The sequence below is a fragment of the Tachypleus tridentatus genome, chromosome 12, assembly GCF_004210375.1.
Source record: "Tachypleus tridentatus isolate NWPU-2018 chromosome 12, ASM421037v1, whole genome shotgun sequence".
Lineage (NCBI taxonomy): Eukaryota > Metazoa > Arthropoda > Merostomata > Xiphosura > Limulidae > Tachypleus > Tachypleus tridentatus.
The window spans coordinates 9,200,577-9,218,076 of record NC_134836.1 but is presented as its reverse complement, the minus strand read 5'-3'; the positions used below and the strand labels follow the sequence as shown (position 1 = coordinate 9,218,076).

General features: G+C 34.0%; 1 protein-coding gene across 8 annotated transcripts in view; it reads left to right on the top strand.

The window, feature by feature from the left end:
* Positions 1-17,500, top strand: part of LOC143234107 (voltage-dependent L-type calcium channel subunit beta-2-like) — a 178,555-nt gene that overhangs the window by 128,011 nt on the left and 33,044 nt on the right. For all 8 annotated transcript variants that reach the window (XM_076471176.1, XM_076471178.1, XM_076471180.1 and 5 more), the window contains one exon: positions 14,269-14,366. In XM_076471176.1, the coding sequence (XP_076327291.1) occupies positions 14,269-14,366 (98 nt within the window). The remainder of the gene's footprint in view (positions 1-14,268; positions 14,367-17,500) is intronic.

Genomic DNA, 17,500 nt, shown 5'->3' with positions numbered 1-17,500 from the left:
CCATCCACTGATTGTCAGTTTGTGATAGAGCAGGTGTTGGTTGGGTAGGAAATTCATGAAAGTAGAGACAGATTTTAATGTAGAAGCTTGTCTTTTCTTCCAGTTTTCATTTTAAGGTGAAGAGGTAGGTTATCCTCTGCCTCCTGCATAACTAGTGTACAATTCCAGCTGCTAGGTGTTGGATATCATTGAACAACCATTGCAGTCTTCTGTACCCCAGCTACTTGACACCTAGGTGTCCCATTAATAGGTAATACATATTATGAGATTCTGTCATGTTTCCACTTTTATGTTTGTATCACAGTCATAAAAGAACAAAGAGATGTTTTGCTGTCTCTTGCTGTAATGTGATATTTTCCTTTTTTTGTTCTGCACCTCATGTACATGAAAAACAAGAAATATAGTACTTAAATTTGTTCTTTTATTTTTACTGTTGACTGCTGATGAAATTTAAGCTTACCTTTTCTTTATAATGATAGTACTATTGCACAAAATAATTTTAATAATAGCATGCACAAAACAAACTGTCATTATAGTTATAATTTAATTGGCTTTCTAGATAAACTGAGAGAAGCTTAAAGTAATTCTCTTAAGTGCTTGATCTGATCACCAGGAGATACCTTTTATAAACTGAAGACAATGTAACATTGCACATCATTCAATACGTTAAGCTTTACTTTTCTGTTGATTATAATTATGTAGTGTAAAACATTTGATAGAACTATTGGCAACTTGTGAGGGAGATTAGATGATAGGTGGACGTGACAAGTATGTTTGATTTTCTAGCATGAGTTTATAAACAAATAAGGTTGAGTTTTATCAAATTTAGACTTTGCCTCAGTAATATATATATTATATTAGTAATTTTTGTTAAATTCTGTACTCCAGAGGGTGTTGTTAAATTAATTAAAGAAGGGGGGAGTATAGAGAATGAATGTTGTGATTCTCATATTAGGAGAGATTGAAAATTTTTTAAAATGTTTTCTGTAAAATTAAGTACTTAAAACAGGTATTAAAATTCATGTATTACCTAAATTATGTTGCTAAATTTACTTATATATATTGATAATAAAGTAATTTGATTAAATTTTGAATGTTATTCTATGTAAGGCCATAATACATGTACTTTGGCCTACCCATTGCAAAAGGATTAATAGGGGAGAAGGCTTTTAATTAGAATTTTTTACAGATCACCAGATGAAAATGTTGGAATTAATTAATGAGAAACTCTACAAACCAGCTAAAGGATTCAACTGTTAAAGAGGTTATATTCATGTGAAATCGATTGTGAAATATTAGTCAAATAATAGGTTTATAAACACTGTTCAGGCTAGTTTTCATCAGATTTTTTTGTTCACTTCTAGTGAAACTACTAAAATGCTCCTTTTCTAGATTTTGATGTTTTACTGTTCACACAAATTTTGATTCCAAGATTAAAAAAAGCAAATTTCTGAAAAGATAAGTTTAGCATTATGAGCTGTAAATTGGGTAAATGAATATTGGAGATACTGATCAAAGGTTGAAAAATTTGAATTATTAAATATTCAAGATAAGTATTTTCTTATAGAAAATGAGAAAGGGAAGCTAAAAATACAGATTGGTTCACAAAGGATATGGAGGATAAAATTACAGAAAAGCATTTTAAATAAATAGAAGGTTAAATTTACTGCAGTGATGTGAGGTTTACAGCACTGTAGAAGATCATGAGAGTTGATTTAATGTAAAGTTTGGAAATTAAAAAGCTACATGAAAAAAGGTTGGCTCAAAATTTAAACATGCATAGAATGTTTTTCAAATACATCATGGATAAACAAAATGTTTAGGATGAGACTAGGGTTTCCAAGAATGACACGAAAAGTCTAATATCTGATCATTGCAAAATTGCTGGGTCATTAAATTTTATGTCTTCTTCAGTTTAGTAAGCAAGATTTCAGCAACATTTCTCAATTGAACAACTGATATATGGAAACAAGGCTGAAAAAGATTATTATGTTAATTCTAAGATTATTAAGAAAACACTGTAAAGCTTAGACAACAATCAATAAGCCAGATAACCTAAAGGTTTTGAAAAACGTCAAAGATTATATATGCGAGCCAATTGCTGTTATCTTTTTAAGTCCTTGAATAATGGATAGGTGTGTGAAGATTGAAAGTAGGCTTATGTTACTTTTCATTTGAAGTAAGGTGATAAAAAAAAATGTCTTGGTGATTATAGATGAATTAGTTTACATTAGTGATGGGGAAATATTTTCAAAAGTTGTAAAATACTCTTTTCAAAGTCATAACAAAGTACAGAATTTTCTTGATAGCATGGTTTCATTTCACTAAGAGAAAATTTTGCTTTACTGATTTTATTATTATGTTTTGAAGAGATTACTGCTTATGTAGATAAGGGTACAGGTGTGATGTGGTATTTCTGGATTTAAGAAAGCATTTGGCAAAGTACTATATAAAAGACTCATTAAAAGTTATCTTTGTAGATGCTAAGTATAGGTCATTATCATTGGATAGAAAACTAGCTAGGTGGAAAAAAGGAGAGGATTATTATAAATTGTGTTCAGTCAAAGTGGATTAATGCTATGAGTGGGGTACCTTAAAGTTTAGTGACATAGATTATTTAAATTTTCTGATGACGTTAAAGTTTTGGGGTGTTACTGGCTTTGAAGATGATGCTATTACCTTGAAAATGGATTTGGATTGCTTGGTGTGTTCAGTGGATAGATGATAGATGGCTTTTAATTATAATAAATGCAAGGTAATTCATGTGGTTGTCACAATATCAGTTATAAACACAACACTGTTATGACATTCTGTTTGAACAGCCCTTTAAGTCATCCAAGCAACGTAGTGTTGCTAGTGGCAGGGCACATAGGATTTTAATTTGTATCTACATAAATATTGAATGTAAATCTAAAATTATAATTTTATTATAGAAGTTATTGGCCAGGCCATATTTGGAGTATTGTGTTCATTCTTGGACTCCTTATTTCAGGAAGGACATTGTATTGGTTGAAAGTATTCATAGGAGAACAACAAGTATGATACTTGAGATAGAAAAGTAATCATACAAGGACAGATTAAGATCTCTGAAATTAATTTCTCTTGGTGAAAGAATATTTAGGTGAAATGTAATTGAGATGTTCAATATTGTTAAGAAATTTGTAGTGTAGATACATCTTTTTTTGATGATAATTTTGAGAGATCTCAATTTTGACATCATAGGAGTCATCTTCAGCTAAGACAGTTTTGATTTTTTAACAGGGTGGTTGATCTCTGCAGTAGGTTAATTTCAAATATTATAGATGTAGTTAATTTAAGGGCATTTAAGAGAAGGCTTGATAAATATTTTATTGATAAGGACTTTGTATGAGTGTTATTTTTTGTCTTAAACTTTTGGTTTAGTGGATGGCCTAGATGAACAAATATGTTCTTTGTTAAAATTTTAAAATTATTATGTTTATCTTGTAAAGAAGGAATTATTCTAAGTATGATATGCTGAAATTATTATATTATTATACACATCTCTTTGTTTGAGAGGAAAGGTGTCATTCTCAGTACGCTGCAGTGAAATGAAATGCAACTCATACTTTGTATTGTATGTTAATAATTATTGCTGAAAATTCTTGGAATAAAATCTCTAGTGGAAGATAATCCATCAAAAGAAACTAAATTCTATGAGAGTACAGTTTTGATGAAATAACCACTGATTAATAAGGGGTAAGACTGGGCTTAAAGATGATAAAATCAAGGATTTGATTCACCATCATAGATAGAAGGAATAGAGAGGGTAAGTGTAAGTTTGTGTGTTAAAGCACTACCATCACCAACAATTATAACACCCTCAGAGAATTTGGGTTTTTATAATAAATTGAAAGGTAAGAATATAACACTGTTTTTGCAGTATGTCTATCCTGCATTTATCAGACTGCAGGGTTATTTGTAGGAATAGATTTTAAATAGCATGATGGAAAAATTCTTTACTTTCTGACCTACCAACAGTAACTAGTAGTGTTAAAAAAATGAAGCAAAATTACTATACACAAAAGATATCTGTGAAAAATGATTTTTTTCTATATTGTAAACCAACATTGTGTTGTTTGAAAAGTATTTGAATTCACCTATAATATTATAAATACCTATGAGTAACTTTGATAAATGTATGAGCACACTCTGTACATTTACTGAAATAATCACTGCTGCACATGAGTTTTATTAACCTATTTCATTATTTGAAAAAACTAAACATATCTTTCATATTTTCCACCTCATGCAATTAAGACAGCAGTTGAAAATTGGTGTATTTAACTTTCAAAGCAACAAATGACAGTTGTAATAGCTATGCTATCTGGTATAAATTTTACTAATGCTCAACTAAACAATATACTATTTTGGTTCATGTTAAACTATTTTAAATTTATAGCAACTTGTTTTATTAATTATACATGTTGATTTTTTTTTCTTACTAAATTTTTCTGTTAGAGAAAGGCTATCATTATTAGTTAAGAGTAATAGATTGTGTTTTATAAAGTTTTCAAGCACTGTTTATGAAGTAATTAGTTTTGGTAAAGGTTAAAGGTTAATATTTTACAGCTAAGTTTTGAGTGCAAAAATAATCACATAACAATATCATGAATACAACAGTATCTGATAGGAAAAGTATAACTAAGTATATGGTGCTCTGATTATGAAATTACTATGTCGTTCATTTAGTTGTTATATATAGTGAAAAAAAACATTGTAAGTATGGTGTGCTGAAATTAACATGTTGTTGTGTTATTAATATCTTATGGGAAATTATCATTCTACTTATGTTGTGTCGTGTCAAAATTATTCTATTAATATGTCATTGATATATAATAAAAAAGACATTTCTTTATATGTATGATCTGCTGAAATTATCATAGTAGAACTATGTTGATATCTAAAAGGAAAAACCTCAATTCATATTGTGCTGAAAATATTATAGGTCATTGATACATAATAGAAAAATCCCTTTTCCTAGTATGCTGTATTGAAACTAATGTATTATGTTGCTTATATCATGTAGGGAAATCATCATTCCAAGTATAATGTGCTGAAAATATTATATATAGGTCATGTTGTTGATATAAGATTGGACATCATTCTATGTATTTTGGGCTGAAATTATAATACTATACTATGGCATTGATATATTGTGAAAAAAGACATCATTGTAAGTGTGCTATCAAGAAATTTATCTATGAGACATCAGTGTTCTAATTATGTTGTACTAAACATGTGATATTAGTACATTGTTTATGTATTAATGTGCTCTGAAATTATCACAGTATTACAAAGTTGATATATTTGACATATATGTGGGAATTATGGAGTTAAAATTATAAGCATATTATTTGGGCAGAATGTTAGGCCTTGTTTAATATATGTAAAGATGAGCAAACTGGATGTTTGGATCTGTGGGACCAGTTTAATGAGAAAAGGGATTTTGTTCTTACAATGGATGTTTTTCCTAAGGATTGGATATGTGAGCAACTTACAAATATAACTTGTAAATCCTTTAACAGTATGTATATTTCAGGTGATTAGAATTTTCCTAATTTTAATTGGTTTTTCTGTGAAGTGATGAAGATTGTTCCAGTTATTACAGGAAAGTTTTTGAAACTCTGATAAAAGTTGCTTTGCAAAGTCTTTTAACAAAGTTTAGAATTCTGTTGAATAATCAGCATGTTTTCACCAGAGGAAAACCTGGCATTGCTAATCTTTTAAAAGGCCATTGGTTATATAGATTAGGGTATAGGTGAAGAAAGCATTTGACAAGATGCCACATAAGACTATATTAAAGAAAATGGAAGACTTATTCATTAAGTTCAGTCAAACTGGATTAATGTTACAAGAGATGTGCTTCAGAGTTGAATGTTAAGATCTTTGTTTTGTTTTTTTATTTACATTTACACAAATGATATAAATGAAGGACTGGTCGATAAATTTTCTAATTTGCTGATGATAGAGGTTTTTGGTGTTGCTTACTGTGAGGATGATGATGCTTTAAAAATGGATTTGGATTATTTAGTAAATTGGGTGAATAAATGGCATATGGCTATAAATTACAATAAATGAAAGATAATGTATATGGGATATCATGATTTGAATTATGATTATAATTTTGATGGAAATAACCTTATTAGTGTCAGGAAGAAGTGCTGTTGTAATTCATCAGTTTCTTTAGCCATTCAGACAATTGGTTGTTACTAGTAGTAGGGCACATATGATTTTTTTAGATTGTATCTACATAAATAGTGAATGCAAATCAAGAAGTTATCTTCTGTTGGCTCTATTATAAAGCAGTGTTTCTTAATTAATAATTAGTCTGTAAAGTTCATAGTTGCCTTATAATTGTGACAGACCACAGGCATCTACTCTAACCTGTCACATTTCTAAACATCCACATAACATCCATCTATGCATGCATGCCAGATGTTTGCTTATGGTCATCACTAATTCTTGCAACTGATCCACCTGCAGGCTTTTTTGTGGACCTAAAAGGGGTTATGACAATTTTTTTTTCTTTTTCCTGATCATTCTGTAATTGGGAAAATTACAGTAATTTCGTCATGTATGTCATTGTTTTAAGTCACATTTTGAGTATTGTGTTCAGTCTTGGACTCATTACTATAGGAAAGACATTGAATTATTGGAAAGTATTCAGAGGAGGGATACTTGGACAATACTTGAGATAGAAAAGTAGTCTTACAAGAACATGCTATCTGAAATTACTTTATATGTGAAAAAGAATTGGAAAAAGAAGAGTTGGGGGATCTAATTGAAGTGTTTAAGATTGTTAAAAGAATTGATAGTGTTGATGCATCATATTTTTTCATACTAAATATAGAGAATGGTAAACCAATAGGACAGAAATATGTATTTTGGCAAGAGCAAACTCATCTTTAGCTAAGCCAGTTTTCTTTGCCTTAACAGGGTGGTTGGTTTTAGGAATCTGAAGAGTCTTCAGATATGGCGCATGCAGTTAATTGAGTGGAGTTTAAGTGAAAGTTTGAGTATTTGAATGAATGATAAGGGTTAACTTTGAGACATTTTTTTCCTAAGAGTTTTGTTTAAATTAGTGGACAACACAGTGGATAGTTTCCTTCTCCCTTCAAGAATCATCTTTGTTCTTCTCTGCTTGGATTCCACTTGTGTGTCTTTTCACTTCCTGTTATTTTTGTTGAACATAAAGGTCCCTTATTGCATGATCCCCCTTAACTACATATCTCCTTTTAATTTAGGGATCTACTCTTTTCCATTTTTTCTCTCTATCTACTCATCTTCTTTTCTTACTCAGTTTTCATTTTAATGCCTCCTCTTTTTATAGAGGCTTTACATAATGATTCTGTTAGCTTTAATGGAGTAACCTGCATGTACATATTTTTTTTACTGTTTCCTTTATTTCTATGTAAATTGGTTTCTTTGTTTCTGGGCTGTACTTTATGAGGTTCAATTACTTTCTGATACTTGCCTTCTTCAGTCTCTCCTTCAGGCCTATTAATTGCACCTTTTTTGTGATGAGATTTTTGGAGTATTTTTATATTTTGGCATATTGAGCTGAAGCAGCTCATCAGCTGTCAGCTCTTCTTACTTTAGCTTCTTGTTGTTAAGAAAAGGTGGTTCCACCAGGCTTTTCATCAAAGATGGCCTAATGATGGTCACCTCCTTTCCTGTTCCTTATTGTTTTCTTATCATACAGTGTCCATTATCTAAGAGCTAGCTGCTGTGGGTATTGGAAGCCATTTTTTTATTGCTATTCCTTAGTTTTAGTCCTGTTGGAATTCTGTCTTTTCACTTTGTACAAATTTAGTGCCATTTTTTAGTTTTTCAGGTGCATTCTCACTGGTATTTTTTCCTTCTGTCTTACTCTCCTTGCTATAGCACAATTCCTTTAACCCATTCTGAAGTTTTACTCCTATCCTTTTGTTTTTCTAGCAAAAAAAACAATCAATAAAAAAACAGGTGGTTGGCAGACAGTCTGCCCTTTTTGACCCATTTTGGAATTCCCTTTTTTCATTAAGGATGGCCCCCTTGGTGTGGAATCCTGTATGTTGTGAGGGGACCTCCTAAGGAAGGTTCTGTTCTTTTAGTTTATGTCCTCTGAGATCTAAACATCCACCCACATGTTCGTTGTGCGTGGTGACCTGTGAAGGGGAGGAGAGGATCCTGATGGTTGAGGGCTCCAACCCTAACACACCACTTTGGCCTTGAATTCCTGTAGATGGGCAGCCTTGGGTTAATTCCCCTCAGGTCAATCTTCTAGTCCACTGAAGACATATTGGAGGAAACATCCACATCTAAACACAGTGAACTCTTCTTACATTCAAAGGCAATTGAGGATATACCCATTGAGGTTATGCCCACACTACTTGGAATTTGTCATAAGGAGTTACTGTTGAGATGGATATGAAGAACAACATTCCTGAGTCAGAGATTCTTGCTGATTTCTCCACTTGAGGAGTTTCTGCAGTGAGGTGCATCTCTACTTGCAAAGATGGAATTATGATGCCAACCAATGTTCTCATTTTAACATTTACATCACCACATCCACCTGCCACCATCAAGGCAGATTATCTTTATTGAAAGGTACAGACATACATTCCAAACACTTCTCAAATGTTTCCAGTGCCAGCAGTTTGGTTACTCGAAGACATGTTGTGGTTCCTTTACATGTGCTCATTGCAGTGGCAAGGGCCATGATGCCTATGAATGTGAAACAGACCCTCATTGCATTAGTTGCAATGGCTCTCACCCATCTTACTTTCATTGTTGCTCTAAATGGTTGGAAAAAAAAGAGGTGCAGCATTTGAAGATGATTCAAAGCATTACTTACCCTGAGACTCGAAAGTTGCTGTCCACCACTTCATCTTGGATGTATGCTGCTGCACTTCATTCCATTACTGCAGTGGGAGTGCAGAAAGATCTCTCTATGCCTCCAAAACCATATGAAAAGTCTTTTGACCTCCATGGTTAAAAAAGTTTTCTCTGTACAGAAATAAGAGGCTGTGTGATGGATGAGTACATGGAGGGGTGGCACTATTGGCTGAACATCATGTGCCCACCCTGTCTTTGCCACTTGACATGCCTGTGGAGGTCATAGCCATCACTGTTTGTTCTCTCTATCTGTCTCCTAAAGAAACCCATGATCAACCTGACCTTGATGCTCTTGTTGAACAGTTGCCATCTCCCTTTTTATTCCTGGGGACTTTAATAGACATAATCTCCTCTGGGAAGGTACTGATATTGATGGGAGGGGCTGCATCTTAGAGTATATGCTCTCAGATCACAACCTTTCTCTTTTCAATACTGGTTCTTGTACTTATTTTCGTGCATCTAGTCAGTCTTTTACTGCTATTAATTTCTAAATTTGCTCCCCTTCACTATTCTCCCACTTTTTATGGAGGGTTAACAATAACCCATAAGGCAGTGATCATTTTCCTACAATTTTGAGAGAGACTGACCGTAGTCGATTGCACCCAGCCTGCATGCCCAGGTGGAAGCTGGATCAAGCCAACTGGCCCTCTTTTATTGCTTTTGGAGAACTTGATCCTGCCATCATCTGTAAGCCATCAATAGATAACTGCATGGCAGCAGTGACTGACTACATTATATAGGCAGTTACTAAATGTATTCCTAAAACCTCAACATGTTTTCCATGATATCCTCATCCGTGGTGGATTCCTGCCTTCTGCATGACATGGAAGGTTACAAACAGGCCTGGGATACTTTTTGTAGGTATCCCACACTCTCAAACCACATCACTTTCCAGCAGGCCCATGCACAGCAGGTGAGTTGTCAAAGCCAGAAGGAATCTTGAATTAAGTTCACAACCAGTATATCTTCTCCCACCAGTTCCAAAGTCATATGGTGGATTCCTGCCTTCTGCATGACATGGAAGGTTACAAACAGGCCTGGGATACTTTTTGTAGGTATCCCACACTCTCAAACCACATCACTTTCCAGCAGGTCCATGCACAGCAGGTGAGTTGTCAAAGCCAGAAGGAATCTTGAATTAAGTTCACAACCAGCATATCTTTTACCACCAGTTCCAAAGTCATATGGGACAAGATTCGAAAGGTCAGTGGGCAATATAATTCTGTCCCCATCTCGATCTTGCTCTCTGATGGCCAGGAAGTAGTCGATACCCAGAGCATTGCCTATACTCCAGTTGAAAGCTTTTGCCAGGTATCTAGCACTTCTGCTTCATCCTCCACCTTCTTAGCCATCAAGACTTGGGCAGAGCATTCACCTTTTTTTTCTTTCGAGCTCATTGTCTCTATGCCTATAATCACCCCTTTACACTGGTGGTACTCAAACTGGCACTTCATTGGTCTGACCTGAAGGTGTACATTATGAGATGCTGCACCATCTATCTCCTGCTTATCTTGCTATTCTTCTGATTGTTTTTAACTGGATCTGGCAGAAGAATGTTTTTCCTGATGCCTGGCACTGGACTATTGTCCTACTTTTCTCTAAGCCTGGGAAGAATCCCAAGATTCCTCCAAACTTCCATGCAATTGCTTTGATGAGCTGTCTCTGTAAGGCCTTACAGAGGATGGTTAATGCTCATCTTGTTTGGTTCCTCGATTCAAACAACCTCCTCTCGCCCACCCAGTGTGGGTTCCAACAACAGCATTCCACCATGGACCACCTGATTCAACTTGAAATATTAATCAGAGAAGCCTTTCTCAAATGACATCTTGTATCAACATTCTTTGACCTTGAGAAGGTTTATGATACTTCATGGAGGTATGGCATTTTGCAAAATCTCTATTTATATGAGTTATGTGATCATTTGCCCATTTTTTATTAAAACTTTTTTAATGGACAGGCAATTCCAAGTTTGTGTGGGTTTGTCACTCTCTCGTTCTTTTTTACAGGAATTTGGAGTTTCTCAGGGCTGTGTTTTGAGCGTCACACTTTTCAGTATAAAGATTAATGCCATCACTGTTGCAAACAGGCTCTATGTTGATGGCTTTCACATCTCATGTCAGTCATCGAACATGAGGTATATTGAATGGCAGCTACAGACTTTGAATGGCAAACTCAACTTAGTTTTTTTTTATGTATTTGAGACTTGGAGCTGTGGATTCCCAGGTTTTCTTGTCTCCATTTCACCCATGAAAGTATTTGTTTCTTTTTGGGTGTGCTCTTTTCTCTTGACTCCTTAGTTCCTTTAAAGGTGCCCATAAGTGTCTCCTATCAGTGTTGGGGTTATTCAAAAGTCCATTATTTTTTTCCTCTCTCCTGGTTGTCGTGTTTTACTCTATCCCAAATAACCCTGGACATCTATCTCTTCCCAGGTTTATTTTGAAATGAAATTGTTTTCAAGGTCTTACCATTATGTATGTGGCTCCTTTTGCTCTCATGTATGATGTTCCATATCCATGAGAACCACAAGTGGCAGTTGTGTGTGTTTGTTTGTGTTTTGGGTGTTTTTTACATGTGATTCATTTCTGGTATTTGTTATCTGGAGAAGTGAGCACCTCTATCTTTCCATACTTGAGATGGTTGCTTGCTATCATCTTCTGTTTCATCTGTCAAGGTTTCTTATCATGATCCATTTAGAAACCTTTTCTGTTGTTTTTTCCCATTCCCCATCTTGGGGGAACTCATTTCTGGAACCTCTGTTTCTCAGGTTCTGCATATTTCTTCTCTCTATGACCACCATGTTCAGTTATTAGTCTATCATGTTACAAGAGATGAGGCTTTGAATACAGATCTAACTTCTCATCTGGACATGGACCTTTCTCGCAGGATAGTTGATGCTTTCTCTGGTGTTTTCTGTGGATTTGCTCTTGGTCCTTCTGTGGGAATCCTTTCATCACTGTCTTTCTAACTCCTCTCCACTTTTTGCTTGCATGAGTCATCACTCTCATTTTTGTCATGGCCACCTATTGAACTCTTTACCATAAGGATCAGTTCATCTTTCCAGACCACTATATTCATGTGGCTTGGAAGGGTGGTTTGTTGTTTTCTCCATTCACTTTCATTTCTTTTTCTTTCTTGTTTGATCTTACCAATCCTAGCCTTATCCTTTCTGTCTGGTCTCATCATAGCCTCATTCATCCTGATTTTAGAACTTTTGATAAAATAAGTTTATACCGTGAGATTCTTCTTTATTTAGTAACTTCTGTTTTGTCTGTTAATAACTCTTGATACATTGGTGTCATACTGACTACTCTACATGGAGGTTTTGCCTATCCTTGCTTTCAACTCCCTCCATTTGCCATTTTCTAATCTTCATAGTGTTTCTCTAAAGGTTGTTTTCTCTTTCTTTTTTTTTAAGTTTCATAACATCATATTAAAAATGTTTATATAACTGTATTAAGACATTGGAATTCAGTGTTACATGTCAAGGAATACTTTTCCAAATTTTGCATCAAATGGAGAGGTACAGAAAGTGCTAATCCTATCCATTCTTTCTCACTCCCTTCTGTTAAGATGGGGGTTTTCTGCTAAATTGCATCAGTGGTGTCTTAGTTGTTTTACTTTCAGGGCCATTCTACACTTGTAGAAAAAAAACAACTGCACCAGGTATGTGTCTGCTTTTATATTTGAGTGGCATCTGTTGTCTTTAGTCCTACTAACTTATTGCACTGTTTCACAGCAGGGGACCAAATTTTAGATATGGTGCTTTATGACATAGTCCAAGCACCTCCAGCTGCATATAGGGGAACTCTTTCTTCTCCAGTTCCAAGTCAGTGCAGAAAGTCAGTATAAAGTTCATTGGGCAGTGCAATTCCAGTGATGTATATTTGTGCAAACACATCTGTCATTTTAGATGTAGGGCTGGGTTGTAATCTGGTAGTGTATCACATGACACCCTGCTGCATTATTAACAAAGCCATTTCCCATGGTTAAATCCATCTCAGTGGGACTTAGATTTACCTTGAGATACAGGTCTTGCATTAGTGTAGCGAGTATCTCATACAAGTATTTCTCTTATATAACAGTTTGACTTAAAACCCTTTCCAAATTTAACACTCATGCTGAACTGGTTGAATGATAATAGCCAGTTAAGCAGTTTTATATTCTCACCACCTTAGTGATGCTCAACACCAGACAGAAAATACTTATAACACTTTTATAAGAAATAAATAAATGCCATAATAACTGTGTGTGTGAAGAGATTGTACTTGAAATGGATGTAGTTTTCTATAAGTGCTGCTTCATGCCTCTGGATTCTCTGTTTCTGATTATGTTTTCAGAAAGGATTTCATCTGTATAATTTCTTTTTATGCATTGTCCATTTCACCATCATCACTGTAGGATTCTGGCTCTCTGTTTTGCTGAAAGAATTTTTTTCAGAAATTAACTTATTTCCTACCTGAAAATGTATTTGGATAGGTTCTCACTTCTTCACAACTTCTGTCCCCTTTCCTCACTTCTGTTATGTTTCCTTTGCCTTGTTCAAAATAAGCCTTCATTCAGATTCTTGTACTTATGGAGGTAACTGCATGTGGAGGATGTAACACTCTTCTATTGGTGGAGGGTTATAGTCTAATGATGATTATATCATAGGATGGCATAGTACCCATTAATACATGTAGGTAAGGTAGCTTTGTGACAGGTGCAGGAATTTGCACAACTGTGTATGGAAGGTTGTAGTTCTTTGTTTTGCAGGGATGTGAGTGTTAGTCTGAATTATATTTTCATGGGAAGGAAAAGTTTTAACATCGTATATTCTTGTATGGTGCATCGTATTATAATTAATTTTCTTTTCTGCACCATTAATAAGATAAGAAAACAAATCTATGTTATCTGACATTCTCAGAAACTAACTAGGGGAGGCCTTAATATATGTATATTGAATTAATTGTGTTTTATGAAAATAACTTTTCATGAGTTTTATTCATGAATTCACATATGCTGATAGATTAGTTAATTAATATAATATTAATATGTTTATCTGTTGCTTTTTTATATATATTTTTCTTATTTTCCAATGTCAGGAAACTAAAACTAGCTACTAATATTGTAGAAATCTTTTCTTTTAGACATAAAAGATTTATATGTTGCATTTTAATGCAGTCAGATTTTTCTGAAAGTGAAGTTAACTTTAATAACATCATTATTAATGTCAGAATCAGAATATGTATGGGAAGTGATAGAATTTACACAAAACTGATATCGACCAGTAGTGATAAATTATTACATACCTGAATGTTTTATTATTTGTTTTTAGTTCTACATTATATTTTTCAACTATTATAGATGTAATTGTTCTGTTTCTTATTTCAGTAAACTTAGCTCCTCAGCAAACCTGGGTGGCCTAGTCAATGATGTCCTTTCAAATACAAAGCCTTCAAATTCTCGAGGCTCAACACCACCTACACCAGGTAGAAAAAATGACAAAGTACAGCAATTTCTTATAAGTTTCTATTCAGTGCAGTTTTTATATTGTATAAGTGTATTGGTATGATGATGCACCTAACTTTTATATTTTGTGGTTAGTACAATGTGAAAAACAGTCAGCTGAATTGTATTTAATACCTTAAATGATATAGATTCAGCATTAGGGTATCTTGCCATGAGTTATTGCAAATATTGAACTAAAAGAGCTAAAAATCTACTTGGTTTATGAAACAGCATTTCAGAAGTATTATTATACTGTAAATTCACATAAGTATCTTTGGTTAAGATACATGTATTAGTAACCCTGATATATAATGAACAAAAACAAAACAAAAAAAACAAACAATTCAACAGGAATTGAAGGCCAAAGTGGTGTGTTGGAGTTGGACCCATCAATCACCAGGATCCTCTCCTCCCCTTCACGGGTCACCATGCACGGCAAACACACGGGTGGATGTTTAGATCCCAGTGGAGGTAAACTGAGAGTACAGAACCTTCTCTGGGAGGTCCTCTCACCACGTACAGGAATCCACATCAAGAGGAACTTGAATAGGAAAAACCAAAAAACACAGTGCCTATCACTATAGTTTTACAAAGCATAGCCAAAGAAACATAGAATACCTGCCAGTACAATTTTAAAAACCAAAGCTAAAACAATATACAGCACATGTCATACTAAAATTAATGAGTAGATTAAGCAATTGCAAAGTTTTTTACATTTATTTTAAAAGATGATGTTTTGAGCTAACCCTCTTTGTCAGATCATATAGTTTACAACCTTATTATAAAAAACTTGGCAACTGTTTAACCTGTTCTTTAATTGCAATATCTGTGTCATCCATGCAATTAACTACATATTTCTTCTTATACAAGTTTTAGTAATCAAAGTCAAAAAAGTACATAGCACCATTCATAACAGTTACATGAGCGAAAATAATTACATTATTTAATATTCAAAATTTTTTTAATGTATTAAAAATTTGCACAACACCCTTATAACTGTTCAAGAACATTAAATCTGAATCCCTAATTACAGAAACAGCTTGATTTTTGTAGCCCAAAAAACATGCAGTTAGGCCTAAAAGGTCTATTATTAGAGAAGCAACTTGACTGTGTATCTTAGAAACTGAATAGTTAAATCTGAATATGATACTGTTCAAGAAAGTGAAATATTTTGTACACGTGGTCACTAAACATTTACTCGAATCAAGACAGAGAATGTACATCACGGTTTTAATTATACCACCACAACAATATGAGAGCATTCAAATTCATATTTTTCACGTTGAAGAAAGGAGAGACTATTTAAAGTATTTCAACATGGTTATGTCCAAGGAACAAGCACCAAAGATCCAAGCTGAAGGAATAAGAGCTGCAAGAGTTGAAAAGGAAGATCCACCAGTATGCTTGGTTCAACTAATTAATCAACAACTTGTACTAAGAAATTAACAAATGTAGTGGGTCAGTGTAAAGATTGATCAACAAATTGAAGAGTCGTGTCTGCAAACAAATCATCAAATATATAGATCAAATCTGTAGATGCATGAATTAATGTAAAGCTAGAAGAAACTTGATCAACAGGTTAGTAAAAATATAGATCAACAGACAGCAATAACAAATCAGCAAGTAAAGGAGTTTACTAAACATAATGACTGACCAAATCAATGAGAAGTTTCATCAACAAGATAACAGTACTGAATTTTGGAAAAACTGGTATGCAAGAACAAAACATCCACCAGCAGAGTAAAGATTTAGAATAATAAGCACAATAAAAGACTTAAAAGTATTACTTCAGCTAAGCAATAGAATAAACAAATATATGCGTGATCAGGTAGAGCTAGATAAGAGTTTTGGAACTAGAGTAGTCGATACATCCACAGACATATGTTGACTCAACCTGAACAGATAGTATTCCAACATTTTCCAACCAGTTCATATTACCCATGAAAGAAATAAATGCCTTAGAGTATATTCCTGAACTCTGGGATCAGAGTAGAACACAAGTGTAAAAACAATTTAAGGAGCTTAATGGATCATTTCCTTTGGAAGCATATTTCACCCACTTCCAGTTGTTGGTTTGAGGTAATGGTTGATTACATAAACTTTCAAATAGCCTGAAATGGACAGCTTTAAAAGTCCTGGGTTACTTGTCAGTCAATTTTTAGTTGGATTACAGATCTCTTAATACAGCTGTAGAGAAAACATTTGGAATTTTACATCAAGATGAAGCATATCAAGCCAAGTTTAGAATGAGAACAATACTTGAAGCCTATACATCAATTGTTGCAAGAACTACAGAAGCTTACCCATTACGCCAATCCAATTGTGGAAATGAGTGAGCCTAGTTAATGCTCTGGATGACAGAGTATTCATGTTAAACAAGCTTGACCCCAGATTGTCCAAATAGCTTTAATATATGCATTTGAATCTGAAGCACACCTGGCATCAAATGTGAGCTATAGCTACCAAAACAGGATGGGTAATGGTTGCAACAGGAAGTATTTTACAACAGAAGTTAAAAACTAGGAACCATAAAATAAATGTGTGAATGATTTGAAAAAAAAAAAAAAAGTTCAGTTGTGATAAATTGGACCAAAGTTATGAAAAAGATGGATTTTAGTCAACTAAAATAAAAGAAAATTATTCACCTACGACAGAAAAAGTGGAAAACACAATAGGAGTAAAACTGTTATGGGAAAGGTCATTATAATGTTGCACCAAGAAGAAGATATGTTACAGAGAGGGCAGAAATAGTTAAACTATTGATAACATAGATCAGCCAGTGTTAGACAAATCCCAGTCATGAAGAGTGGAGTGTACAAGTAGCAGGAGAGGTTGATGGAATGATGTGTTAAGTGACTGTATGTAGTGGATCCAATTTACAGGTAAAGAGAGCTGAAACCAGTCCCTCCCAGCCTAAGATGGTAATTTACTTTGTGATCTACTGGCTCTGGATTCAAAAACCTGCAATTATGGATAGTCATTCTGATGCAAAAATTGCTCAATGGAGGTTTGGTTGGATATGCTCTGGTGCCATCCAACCAATGTTTTTCTAAAGTTGTGGTACATATCTCAAATAGTGCTCAGAAGTTGAAATGTGGAAAAGGAAATAGACAAC